Source organism: Callorhinchus milii, unplaced genomic scaffold, assembly GCF_018977255.1.
Source record: "Callorhinchus milii isolate IMCB2004 unplaced genomic scaffold, IMCB_Cmil_1.0 Scaffold6, whole genome shotgun sequence".
Taxonomy (NCBI): Eukaryota; Metazoa; Chordata; class Chondrichthyes; order Chimaeriformes; family Callorhinchidae; genus Callorhinchus; species Callorhinchus milii.
The window spans coordinates 27,076,628-27,089,646 of record NW_024704747.1 but is presented as its reverse complement, the minus strand read 5'-3'; the positions used below and the strand labels follow the sequence as shown (position 1 = coordinate 27,089,646).

The window sequence follows — 13,019 nt, the reverse complement described above, 5'->3', positions numbered from 1 at the left end:
CCGCTCGGTTCTTCTCCGGCACTGAACGAGCGGTCGGGCGGCGGGGAAGCCGATGGCGGTCGGTAGCGACACTCCCCCCCACTCTCTCTCTCTCTCTCCCCACCCGAGCACCGTGTTTCCTCCTCCGCTCTCTCTCCGCCTCTCGGAGGCTGAGGCCGTGACCCGAGCCCGGGAGCCGTTGGCACGTCTGACTGACTGACTGACTGACTGCTCGGCTCCTCTCTGCCTTCAGTGAGTCACCTCCTCCACAGCTGAAGGCTTCGTTTTTAAACCGACATTGCACTTTGCAGCGAGTGGTCCGGTCGTTACAGCAGGAATTGCCGGTGGGGGTGGGGTGGGGTGTGGGGGGGTGAGGGTTAGGGCTATTTTTTATATTATTATATTAGACTTCGTTGTTATTGAAGTGACTGAAGGATTGGGCTCAGGCCACTCTTTCAAGGGTTACGCTTTGGCTGAGAGCGGTTATTGATGCGATGTTATTGTCGTTTGTAATAATAATATTAATAAGATAACGCGACGATGATGACCGTAACCCTCGCGTCTTCGAGACGGCGCCGCACCGCGGCTTCGAGGCGTCCCAAAGCGCTCCGCGGAGCGTACCGCCGAGCGAATTTTCCGTACGCCTAACGCCGATAATAATAATAATAATAATAATAATAATCCTCGCATTTGATATAGCGCTTTTCACGTCGGGAGGACGTCCCAAAGCGCTTCACAGAACACACTGTAAAGTGAATTGACTGTATATTTGTGGGCGAACGCGGCAGCCAATTGCGCACAGCGATGTCCCACAAACAGTCGTAGATTGAAAATGACCAATTTATTATTGTTTTTGGTTTTGGAGGATTATTATTAGGCTCTGTGTGGAGTAAGGAAACTTGCCCAAGGTTTCGCCCTCTGCCTGGAATTGAACTCAGATCTCTCACTCGCAAAGCGAGTGCTCTAACCACTGAGCTACAGGACTCCACAAATGTATGACACGAATGTATCTCCAGGAGCTATATTCCTCGCCGGCAGTCGCACGCGAAAAGTCGAGGCCGTGCGTTATTCAATTCCTCCTTCGGCTCAGCGAGCGCCGGTCTGCCTCGTGGCCCCCTCCCAGTTTCAGCCACTCTGACCCTGCTCTCTGAAGGTCCGTCCCACGCCCCCCCCCCCCCCCCCCCCGCTTTGCAAGCACAAAGTTTATTCGGTCCCCCCGTTTGGTGCTATAATCCTCGTTTTTCCGGTCGACCTGAAAGTCACAATATTGAGAATTAAGTTTTTTTTTTGGGGGGGGGGGTGTCCAAATACTGAGTTACAGGCTCAGGGAAACATTTTTCCTTTATGTCATGTTTTAACATAACTTGGTTTGAAATTGTGGAATCGTAATATGTTTATTATGGACTTAATGCAATAATTGTATAAATGCTTATTTGCACTTAGGCTGGACTCTGATTTTGGTCATCAGTATTAGGTATTGAATACAATCTTTTTTTAAATGACAGTTATACAAATTATCACACGAATTAATAAATGGTGAAATAATAAGTCATTACCTAACTCAATTCTTCTTTTCACTCTACAGATAAGAATGAATGTATCCAAACGAGTCCTTGATGAATTTGTCTCTCTCAATGGAGTATACAGATTGACATTGTTTAGTATACTACAACGATGACTTAGTTCACATTTATAGTAACTAAATATTGTTTTTATAAAATAGTGCAACTTTTAAACAAAAATGCTTCGTTTGAGGCGCATATGTTTTCTCTCTATGAGATTCTTTCACTCACGGGTTATGGGGAGTGATCCCCTGCTGGACCATTTAGACAACTGTACAAATGAGGACCAAGTGTTTGATACCATTGGAAAGAACAAAGCCAAACTTTCTGTGAAGCATGTGGGATGTGCAGTACGTCTACTTTGGCAATTTCAAAAGGAGAGACCACAAGTGCTGAGGACTATAGATTTCATTAAAGGCCATTCACAGTTTATGGTTCTACGCGTATTAGCTGAAAACAAGATTGACTCGATGGATGACGAAACATTGGTGGATCTGTTGTATAATGTGCTGAGGTAACTACTGATAATGAAGATTATTTAAATCGCAGCTTTCAAACAACAATGTTTTACAAATGGAGCAGGACATTTGCTACACCACCAACATTGCTATTTTGTTTGTGTGTACAGATTGCAGTTTCATGTTCTTAACCCTGTCTTTAGTCTCTTTCCAGAGAACAGTAAGAAATGCTATTAGTTTACCGTTTAGTCTCATTTTGGTTGAAACTGAAATCGGTGAAATGTAGTGCTACTAATTGGTATGGGGATTAATTCCCTAGTTATTTAAATAAAAATAATTGACTTCAGAAAGAATGAATTATGTAATGTGAAAAGGTTAAGAGCAGAGATTCAATAGCTTTGTGACTGAGATAGCTTTTTATGGGACACATGGAGCAAAATATATGCACAAAGTTTATACTTTCAGAAAAACATTCTAAGTACACCTAAAAGCTTGAGTCTTTCAACTGTGAAATCAACAATTTGCTTTGGCACGTTTGCACTTTTGGTTCAATTTTTTAATGTAACAAAATATATTTGTGTCTTACCAAAAGGCTGAATGTTGAACCCCATGATTCCCTGGTGCAAGAGCTTCTGGTTGAGGCATGGTGGAGAATTGAAAGGTAAATTCTACAGATTTTGTTTTCCTATTATTGCTTTTAAAAAGTATGGTAAATTTTTCTTTGCCTTCGTGATTTAGTAAATACGCAGAGTAAAATACATAAGTGCAATTTTTATAAAGAATCAATGTACATCAGATGAAGGTCATGTTTGATAGACACAAGTCTGCAATAACATACTATAATCGAATACTTTCAAATTTCAATAAATAGTAATCATAATACAGTGAAGTGTCCGTTTGTTAGAACTGGGAAAAATCCTACTCCGATCAAATTAATGATTATGTGGTGTGGCCCTAAATGATATTCTGGATGGAAACTGATGATGAACAAGGCAGTCGGCATCCTGGTTATATTGCCGATCAGTTGAGTTCAAATCCCCAAATAAAACTTAACCTATACAGTGCTCTGGTCAGGCTGCACCTGGAGTACTGTATTCAGTTCTGTTTTCTGCCACATAAGGAGGCTGTCCAGGCCCCAGACAAGCAGTGCAGAGGAGTCCAACTAGGCTGGCCCCTGCTGTTAGAGAAATGATCTGCAGTGTTAGCAATGATTAGAGAAAACAAGGTTTTGAAAGGAGACATCTCCGAGAGGACTTTGAAGAGGAACCTAAAATTTTAACTGGGATTGGAAAAATAAACCTTTAGGATGCACCAACATAGTAGAGTGGATCCTGCATTGACGGGGCAACAACGATGCTTACTACTGGTGCCACTAGCACTATTTCTCAATTGGTTCTTCCTATTGCAATCAGATCCAGAAGGTTACAGGAATGCCTAACATTTTACTGTTGCTGTTTCCGTTATGGCAGATTTAGTATGGCTACCTTGTCGAAGTTCGCTGTGTGTCTGACTGAGCAACACATGTACTTCAGTCCTCTAATGGGAAGAATTGCTGATATTGTCAGTAGAAAACTGGATTCTATACAGGATCCAAGGTAAGGTTATTTGTGTAAACGTATGCCTGCAAATCCCATCATGCCCACATGCACCTCCCTGCATCCTCACTCTTCAACTCACTGCCTTTCCTTGGTAAATTCAGGGCTGCTGCACTTTACGCGTTCCCTCCAACCTACCTTTGGTGGCCGAGCTTTCAGCTACTGTGTACCAACTCTCTAGAATTCCACCCCCCAACCCCCATTATTTGTTAGTGCAGTTACAAAACAATGATTTGTTCAAATGTATTCCTATTTGTATTCACAAAATTAACTGGTATGACACAATTTTGCTGTGTGGAAATTATTTATGATTCAAAATGTATACTGTATTGTCTTATGAAGTGGCATTATACACAATGGTTTGACCCTTTTGTGTCCATTTTTTAAATAGGATACTTTCATCATTAATGGTGAGTGTTACCAGTGTCATCTCCACGTGCCTTCGAGATCGTCTGATAGAAAAGGCAACATCGCTAATGGACACCACAGATCCAGCACAATTTAACCATTCACGCAGAATGATACAATTTCTGCGCAACATCAAGTTTGGTTATCGCATTTTGCTAGAAAAGTGCAACAAGGTTTTTCTACAGAACATGCATCAGATGGATGTGGACAATATAAGCATAATCCTCGGAGTGTACCAATCGTTGCATTTTAACAATTGTGATTTCCGGTTAGCTGCTAAACAGAGACTCACTGAACTGTTGGACTTGTGTCCTGATCCTGTCAGCTTTACCAGGCTGTTTGCAGCACTCGGTCCTTTGGCAGGGCCAGAGGTGAGAGAAAGGTACAAGTCTTTTTTTTTAGATGCGATTATATGATCTGAATACCTTTTTTGTTGTTAAACTGATACACGGATACAGTATCTCTCTGTGTAAGAAAAGCCTGAAGATTTGTGACATTTTTCTGGCATTTTTAAAAAATGCAAATGTTCAGATATTTGGTTTTCTGCAACAAAAAAATTAACAAAATTAAATACCGTGAAAATGAATGAGAAGTATAAATAGCATTTGACAATTAAATACAACAATTTTTTTAAAAAAAAATCAAATGGCCCTCCTATTGCTGTTTCAAAGATTTGTGATAATACGTTTTGATCCAAGGACATTGTGGGCATAGATTAGCCTACATTGGAACATTCACTTCATCTCTAAATCAATTATATTTTGTAACGCATTTCACGTTTTTTTTACATGTGGAAGCTGCTCTGTAAAAAGCAAGTTATATAAAATGTTTTTAAATTGCTTGATATAATGTCATTTAGAACTAATTAATTTTAATTCAAAAAGTTTGCTTTGATGCATAAAATATCCCAGATATATGCCTGAATTATACAAGGTTTTATTGCACAAAATATCAGGACATTTGCTTTCCCACCTAGACTAGAAGCTGATGCCTTGCTGATGGCTAAAGAATTTAGCCCTACACAGGCACTTGCAGTGGTGGAGACAATGGAAGAGATGGAATGCAGGAATCCACAATTAATTCAAAAGTAAGTGCATTTTTGTTCTGTTGCTGGCAGGAAAAATAATGATTTGAATGTGGCGGATATTGATGTAACATGTCGTACAGGCAATAATAGCTGTTAATAAGAAAAATATGGCTCATTTATTTTCTCTATCTTTTCCTTAGAGTTGCATCAAATTTAATTGAACATTTGCATCTATACAAACCAGTGGATATTTCAAGAATTGCGCAAGCATTGGTTTTTCTTCATTGTCAGAATCCAGAGCTGTACTTCAAACTAAGACGTATATTAGTCAGGTAAAGTTAACAGAGAAGTTACAAATAGTACTTGGTTCCAATCTTGAAATACAGCAGAAACAATAGTTTTAAGTTATGAAATTATGCCGGTTAAATCAGTACAAAATTACCTGTAGAATAAATTCCAATACGTTTGTAACTTCAGTTTTTTTTTTCCCCCTCAGTTACCTTCAGATCAGTGTCATCCCATATGAAGTATCCATGTTAACTCGTGTTCTCTCCCTGCTGCCCTCCCCACGAATGGATAACTTAATTCCTGCACGTATTGATGCAGTCTTGCCCCAGTGTAACTTAAGTGATTTGAACTCATTTGCCATTGCCATCACTAAATGGATGCGAAATGATTCTTCATCCCGTCAAGATATGGCAGAAGGGTATGTGAAGTTACTACAAAAGCTAAATGAGTGTGGTTTGGAGAGACTGCAAAAGGCAGACAGTGTGAATCTTCTGCTGGAGGAGCTAAAATACATCTCTGGAGAATGGTTTGAAGAAGTACTTGCGGCTAAGACGATGGCTACATTTGAACGATTGATTGATCAGTTGACTTGGTCTAACGTGCCTGAATTTGCCTTATTTCTAACCAAAACAAACTGCCTGCACACAACTCTGCTTGATCGAATAGCATCTGTCACACTTGAACATATAAATAAGGTACGTTTTTAAGAAAAAATGTATATACGAAGAAAGCTTTTAACTTGCATTTCTTCATAAGCACTCTGATACTCCAATTGAACAGGCAGTGTTTTTGGCCTCTGCCATTGCGGCTTTGTTACATGTGTCTAATTGAGCATGTTGGCCTTGCTCTCTCTCCCCTTTCCCCTGCTCCCCCACACGCTAGGAGAAACAACCTCTCTCTTTCACTTCTGCTAAGCATGGAGCCCAGTTGGGTGGAGAATGAAACCTGATTCATTGTCACTCAATGACTGAGTACCTCACCGAAAAAAACTGCCTCGTTTGTTTTGCTAGTCTACCACATGCACTATAAAGCGGTGTTAAAGCGTAACTGAAATCAAGTTTTATTCTGCTTGTTGTATGGGGGGAAAAAAAAACTGCTTTATTGTTTCTTGGATTGCTAATTTGAAAACAAGCTTATATCTGCCAGAAAATAGAGCGCAGTTGCTCGTTTTGTTTAGGCATACATATGAGCTATTGAATTTATTCAATTTCCCCATGCCCTGGAATTAAACTACAGTTGCAGAGAGGAAGTGTTCTATTATTTTTAATGCAAATCTACTTCAACATTTCCATCAAATTAGGCAAAATGGGTAGATTACACTGCCCTCTGCTGTCGTTTATTGGTGTAGGTTTGATTTGTGCTTATTTTTGTTATGTGTTCAAGGATGTTTACAAAAATGTTCACAGATTACAGGAATTTTACATAAGTCTACCTATAATACGGGGTATCTACACTGGTTTGGCTTAGAGAGCATGGTTTATTATAATATCGTCCTAAAAAATCCCCTTTTATTGCATTGCCTTGTATTTACAAAGGTCATGTTATGGTTGTAAAAGTTGAGGGGCCATCCCTGCTCCCTTGAATTTACCCTTGGACTCACCGAGACATTCTTTAACTGCAGCTGAGAGAACCTACATGTAGAGCCTAACCATGCAGTTGCCAAGCTATGTTATGTATTCCGCGGATCCTCTCAACCACTGAGATACAAAGGCAGCTTTGAAAGTTTTTTCATATCTATAGAAAATCTGTCTCTTGGGCATTCCACAAGACATATTAGGAAATCATAGAAATTATTGATCTGTGCTATTATATTTGACGACTGCTCCAAACTATTGCCCGGTGACTCATGTCAAAACGCCATGTGAGAACGTGGTCAGACATGATGCTACTATAGATAAATTAATAATAGTTATGTGTTCTGATTCTGAGTATTGCAGTAATTAGTTTCCAGAGGTAAAGCAGAACCAAATGAAATCTCGTTTTTTGGCCAATTTATGCAACAGATTTGTGACCAAAACAATTCAGTGCTCTTATCAACAAAAATATGGTGGTGATTGTTTTTGTTATTCAACAATTTTAGATCCATTATTCAGCTACATATGCCATCCTGCTCCCTTTTACAATTCTGAATCATGATCCTCCGAAAAGTGAAGATTTCTTTGAATGCTGTATAGAGCATTTCAAGCCTCATTTAAGTGAGTATTATACTAAAGATTGTTAGAGTGGCTCATCCACTATTATTCATAACAATCCTTGCATTTGATATAACACCTTTATGTCGAGAGGATGTGTCCAAACTCTTCACAGAATTTTCTGTAAAATGTGACTTTTTTTAGCAATTGATCTCTTGTATTCTGGGACACAAATAAATGCTGAGACTTTTTCTCCATGTGTGAATATTTTTATGAAATTACAAAATGGTGCCTCGGATAAATGCTAGACTTGCCAGGAGCCAAAGCAGATTATTATATGGATTGCAAATTTGGTTTTGAAAACTATGGTTTTCATCCCACAAGTTAATGACTGGCATTATATGACTTAAAGAACAACGTGATGAAGAATGTTAACATTTTGTTTATAAATTTATTTTCATTGGGAAACCCAGGTGAAGGGCTAAGTAAAGGACATCGCCAAGGTTGAAAAGAGTAGGAGAGGAGACGAGATAGTGGTTAGGTGACACCAAGTTTGTTTTTAAAAGCTTGTAGATTGTAAAAAGAAGGGAAGACTGAGTGAGGTAAAGAGTTCCACCATTTTGAGGTCCTGCAAAAGGTAAATTTATTGAATTTAAAGCTTAAAAACATAGTTACTATACAGAACTATAGAAACTCGAGTAAGAAGCAAGAAAATAAATGTCCTCGGTAATTTAATAGCAATAGTTTCATAACTTTAATAGCCTATCACACTATTGCTTAAACTGTGCTCAAGCACGAACAGTAAATTTCAGACTGATATACATCATTGCTCTATCTGTCAAGTTTCCAAGATTTATTCAACACATCTATCTCATCATCCAAGAAGCCTGAATTGTTTTAATTTACAGAAACTCTGAACAATTTCTTTTTGAAATCCTTTGTAGTTATTTGGCCCATCTTCATAAGTATAATTAGAGGTTTGAACTGGGCTATGAGGTCTGATGTGTAACTGACTGAAAGGTAGTTAGTAAATTTGGCTGTTCCTCCTAATACGTTTGCATGGTGTTTTTCACAATTAGATATTAAAGCCTAGATATTAAAGTGTTCCTTCTGCATTTTTTATTCTTTAATCAGAAGTAATATAAGTGTCTTCTTTTAACATTTGTATTGATTAGTGTGTGTGTATAACGTTAATATTGGTAGTGTGTAGTGATGAGCAATGACAAATAAACTTAAGTTTAAAGATACAGAACATTTTGCTTATTAAAATTATTCGTTTTATTAGCTTAAAATATAAAATATTTTTGCAAATCTGAAATATTTTTGCCTGAAATATAATCTTTGAAATATTCTGTACTCATTGTTGTTTGTTTTCACCCACTCAGGTTCATTCAACCCACATCTTTTGGTGCTACTTGGCTACGCGTTGGCTCTTGCAGATTACTTTCCAGACGATCTAATTCAGACCATTTTCAGTGTGGATTTCCTCATTAAACTGGACGCACAGCTTGAGAGTAAGGGAATTGTATGCATTTAAACCAGAATATTGAACCTCTCCTAGTTATTGTCAAATAAAATGGGTAACGCTCCTACTTGTTAAGAAATAAAATTAGTATTTTGTTTTTTTTCCAAAAGGAAAACTAGTGTAGATTTTTAATCCAGGTAAAACCTAAAGTTGTTATGTTTTTATTTTTGAGTTAGTTGATGCTTATTTTACGGGCAGCTGACAGTAAGGATATTTGCTAGTTATCCATACTAATTATAGACAACACTTTTCAATTGTTTGCTTGTATTTGTTTTCAGAATAACATTTCAAAGGTATTTTGGTGTGTACATTAAATGGTGGAGTTCATTCTAACCCACTAAAAATAACCTGACTTCTATACTAGCACTGTCTGATGCTCTGAACATGCGAATCCGGTTACGCCTAATGGAGCTGAACAGAGCTGTATGTTTGGAATGTCCTGAATTCCAGACCCCTTGGTTCCATGGCCGTTATTGCCAACAGTTTCTAAGTAAAGGTTAGTGCTGTCTTTTTTTTTACCGTTTTATATCCCCTTTCGTTTGCTCCATTGTTCCTCCTTTCTAACAGCTGTTCACTGCATCTCTTTTCCTGGAAGGGAAGGAAAAATAGCCACTTGATTTCTCTGCGACTTTTGCTTCCAATATCTCTCTCTAAACTGGGTCAGTATTGGAATGTGAGTTTGTTACGGCTGTGCAGTCAATCCTGCCATTAACATACACGGCTTGAATGTCACAAAGGTGGCTTTTTCAGTGCCTTGCTTTGGGCACCTTTGTTGCCAAGCTATGGAAGAAGACAATAAAGTGAGCATTTTATTCTGAAAAGCTAATCCGTAATCAGTCATTTGAAGGCTTGTGAGTGCGGCCCCAATTAATACCTCTTTCAATTATTTATTTTCTCCATGCTATTTAATGGATGACAAATTTCGGCCCTTTTGAATAGAGTCCAGTGTTCAGCTGTTGAAGGCTACTTGATGTGTTGATATAGAATTATATTTTATATCTTTAATATGTAATGCTCTACACATCTTTTCTTAAGTTCCATTTTCATTGTTCCAAGTTCTCTCTGTTTTTGACTTTTCTTGTTTCAGTTAGTTAAATCATATTGAAGCTATAGGTAATGTGGAAAATATCTCTTTGTGACTAACAGCTCACTACGTGTATTTTAAGTGTGATTCCGAACACTGCTTTTTATGAAATTTCAATTGTATCTCTCTTGAAGGAAACAGCTATGCCAGTCCAATTCAACAGCAGATCCACAAGATATTAGGGGATATACTCGGAGGAATTAACTACGCCAGGAGCTCTGTGATCACCCCCTATTACTATTCCATAGGTATGTTGTGTGGTGCTTTGCTGTGTCCGGTATGTTATCACATTTCTTTGATGGAAGGATAAGTTAAGTGTTTCATTAAACAATTTCTTATCTTTGGAAATCCAATGATAAACTTTATGTTTGTGATTCATTTGCATCTTCTGGCTCATGAGGATCCATGTAAAGGGAAAATTATTTACGTAGATAAATGGCCCCAATTAATACTCTAAACAGGAACCATAACTGGAGCTCAATTATGATTCATGCCAGGCCTCTAAAAAAAAGTTTGGCTTTTTGTCCAGCTCACAGATGAACTGCCATGACACAATGTCACCAAAAATCTGTTCTCAATGCACCTGTATTGCCTAAAATGAGTAATTGATTATCATTTTTTGCAGGTTGGGAATGCGTCCTTGACAAACACAACAAGCCTCTTCCCTACGTGGATCGGGACACTCTGCTCATTCCTAAAGATGGGAGAATGCTTTGGGGATCACACAACCAGTTGACTGGTGAAACTGAGTTACCACCAGGAGCACAGAGGTTTGTACAGAGTGGCAAAGTCAGTTATAGCAGGTTTCCTCAAAACGTTTACAAAAATATCTATTACTACTGTTTGAATTATCCCTGAAAATCAAAGCCTATATAATTGCTGGGTTGATCTACTGAGATTTAAACCCAGGTACCGTGGTCCCAAATCACAGTTGCCCAAAAAGTTTTAAAAGTAAGGTATTCTCTGCAAAATAGTCTCTCTACACTAATCTGTGTTTAATGTTAGCCAATTAAGCCATATAATCCCAGAGGAAACCAAATCTCTGTACCAGACCTGCTAGAAGGAGGAGTATTGCTTAGCAGTTATGAATAAAATGAGACGAGATGAAAATGAGTTAAATATGGATACAAATAGCTAAATGTGTTGGCTGTTCATTTACATCTCTGCAGAAGATCTGATACCGGTAGAATTACTTGATGACCCAAAATTAACAAAGATTTTGTTATTCCTACAGGGTTGCTATAGAATTTCTCGACTCCAAAGCTTTCTGCAAAAACTCTCAACACATGAAGGGAAAAGAAGTGATGAAAAAGCGGCATTTGGAGATTTTGGGGTATCATGTTGTGCAGGTATATTTGGAAGAAATGCCCAAGAGGAAAAACTAGATAAATTCCATCACTAATGAAAATCTTGCCAATGGAAGTAGCGATAGATTTTAAAGGAATAAGAAGGAATTTTAACAAACATTTTGATAGCTATTTGTTAGGTCAGGGTATTAAGGGGTATGGGGCAAGAGCGGGTAATTGGACTTGAGGAACAGATCAGCCATGATCTTGTAGAATGGCAGAACAGGCTTGAGGGGCTGAATGGCCTAATCCTGTTTCTGTGTATGATGATATTGTGCACTAAACAATGTATATGGACTATAACTGTCACCGTTGATGCCTTAATTTTAATTTTAAACTGAGACCTGAGTTCTTCCTTTGTATTTAACGTTTTGGGGCAAGGTGTTGAATTATCCACCTTTCCCTTTGTTGTTTTTCAATTTGTTCTCTGATTTCGTTGCAGATTCCTCATTTTGAATGGAATTCAATGGAATTGTCAACAAAAGAAGCCTGGATGGAATACCTCCGAAAGAAGATATTCGCAGAAGAATCCTGAAAGTATGAATCAAAGTTTGACAGATAACCATATGATAATGTGTATAATTATTGCGGAAAATATTTTTGATAAAGAGCATTTATATTGGAACTGTATCCATCATATATCTTTGCCATTTTTATTTTTTTAAGGTTATTGCACCAAAATGTTACCTTCTGAATTATCAGCAAGGTAGTGGAAAATCTACATGAAATTTTCATTTTGCACATATAGGGAAAAGTTGGGTTATCAATCAATATACAGTATTTTGGATTGATTGAAAATGTCTTTGATCAATTTTAAGATCTATAAACAGTACCTGAAACTGGAGAATGGTGAGTGAAATCCTATTATTCAAAAACTAGTGAGCGGAATCAAGAAAATGGTTAATGGTTATTCTAGTGGTGAACAAATGCTCATCTCAGGAATATGAGGCCACAAGAAGCAGTCAGATTGGGTTTAGAATGAGTAGATGATATGCCTTTCAAATCTACTGCAGCTTCTAAATGTTTAGAGAATTCCAAATTATTAGATGTTCAGGTTGAAAATGGGCTTGATAATATGAAGTGAAAGGTAATGATAAATGGAAGAGCTGAGCACATACTAGTAAAATTCTGCAGTCCATGCAGAATCTTCTACTGTTTATTAATTTGTGAAACGTGTGACGAGGTAATATTATAAATGGTGATAAATTATATCATGTGCCATGTGAAAGATTTATATAATTCAAAGAGATATGGACAAACCAAGCAGATGAAATTTATTATGGATAAATGTGATGCACACAGTTGGCAGTAACACATGAAATGTTAGTTCACAATGAATAAGTTCTCAGTTATCAAAGGTTGTAAAGGAAATGCATCTGACCATTAAACTAAACCACCCTTGGGTTGTGTGTCGGATTTAAATCAAAGCTGATTATTTGAACCTCTCAATGGTAAAACCACACTTGGAATACTCTGCAATGTTGGCACTCCACCTTCAAAAGAACATTAAAACAATGGAATAAGGATAGGACTTTATAACGATAACTGGTCCTGTCTTTGCTTCAGAAAGAAATATTTGATTTTCTTTTGCATGCAAATCCTAAACGTTAACTCC

General features: G+C 37.8%; 1 protein-coding gene across 1 annotated transcript; it reads left to right on the top strand.

Annotated features, from left to right (window-relative positions):
• The first annotated feature begins 1,720 nt into the window (after nt 1-1,720).
• On the top strand, nt 1,721-12,962 carry fastkd1 (FAST kinase domains 1). The gene is made up of 14 exons (XM_007889982.2): nt 1,721-2,055; nt 2,592-2,660; nt 3,469-3,594; nt 3,986-4,384; nt 4,979-5,089; nt 5,230-5,361; nt 5,526-6,012; nt 7,398-7,512; nt 8,835-8,963; nt 9,339-9,470; nt 10,193-10,306; nt 10,684-10,828; nt 11,293-11,407; nt 11,847-12,962. Exons 1-14 carry the CDS (start codon nt 1,721-1,723, stop codon nt 11,937-11,939), a joined length of 2,502 nt encoding a protein of 833 aa, XP_007888173.1. The 3' UTR covers nt 11,940-12,962.
• The last annotated feature ends 57 nt before the right edge of the window (nt 12,963-13,019 follow it).

What these genes read in the sequence shown, in the direction of transcription:
- fastkd1 (XM_007889982.2), top strand. Translation starts at nt 1,721, where the DNA reads ATGCTTCGTTTGAGGCGCATATGTTTTCTCTCTATGAGATTCTTTCAC. An exon ending in GGGCCAGAGGTGAGAGAAAG is followed by an intron (nt 4,385 to 4,978) that starts GTACAAGTCTTT and finishes TTTCCCACCTAG; the next exon opens with ACTAGAAGCTGATGCCTTGC. An exon ending in ACTGGACGCACAGCTTGAGA is followed by an intron (nt 8,964 to 9,338) that starts GTAAGGGAATTG and finishes CTTCTATACTAG; the next exon opens with CACTGTCTGATGCTCTGAAC.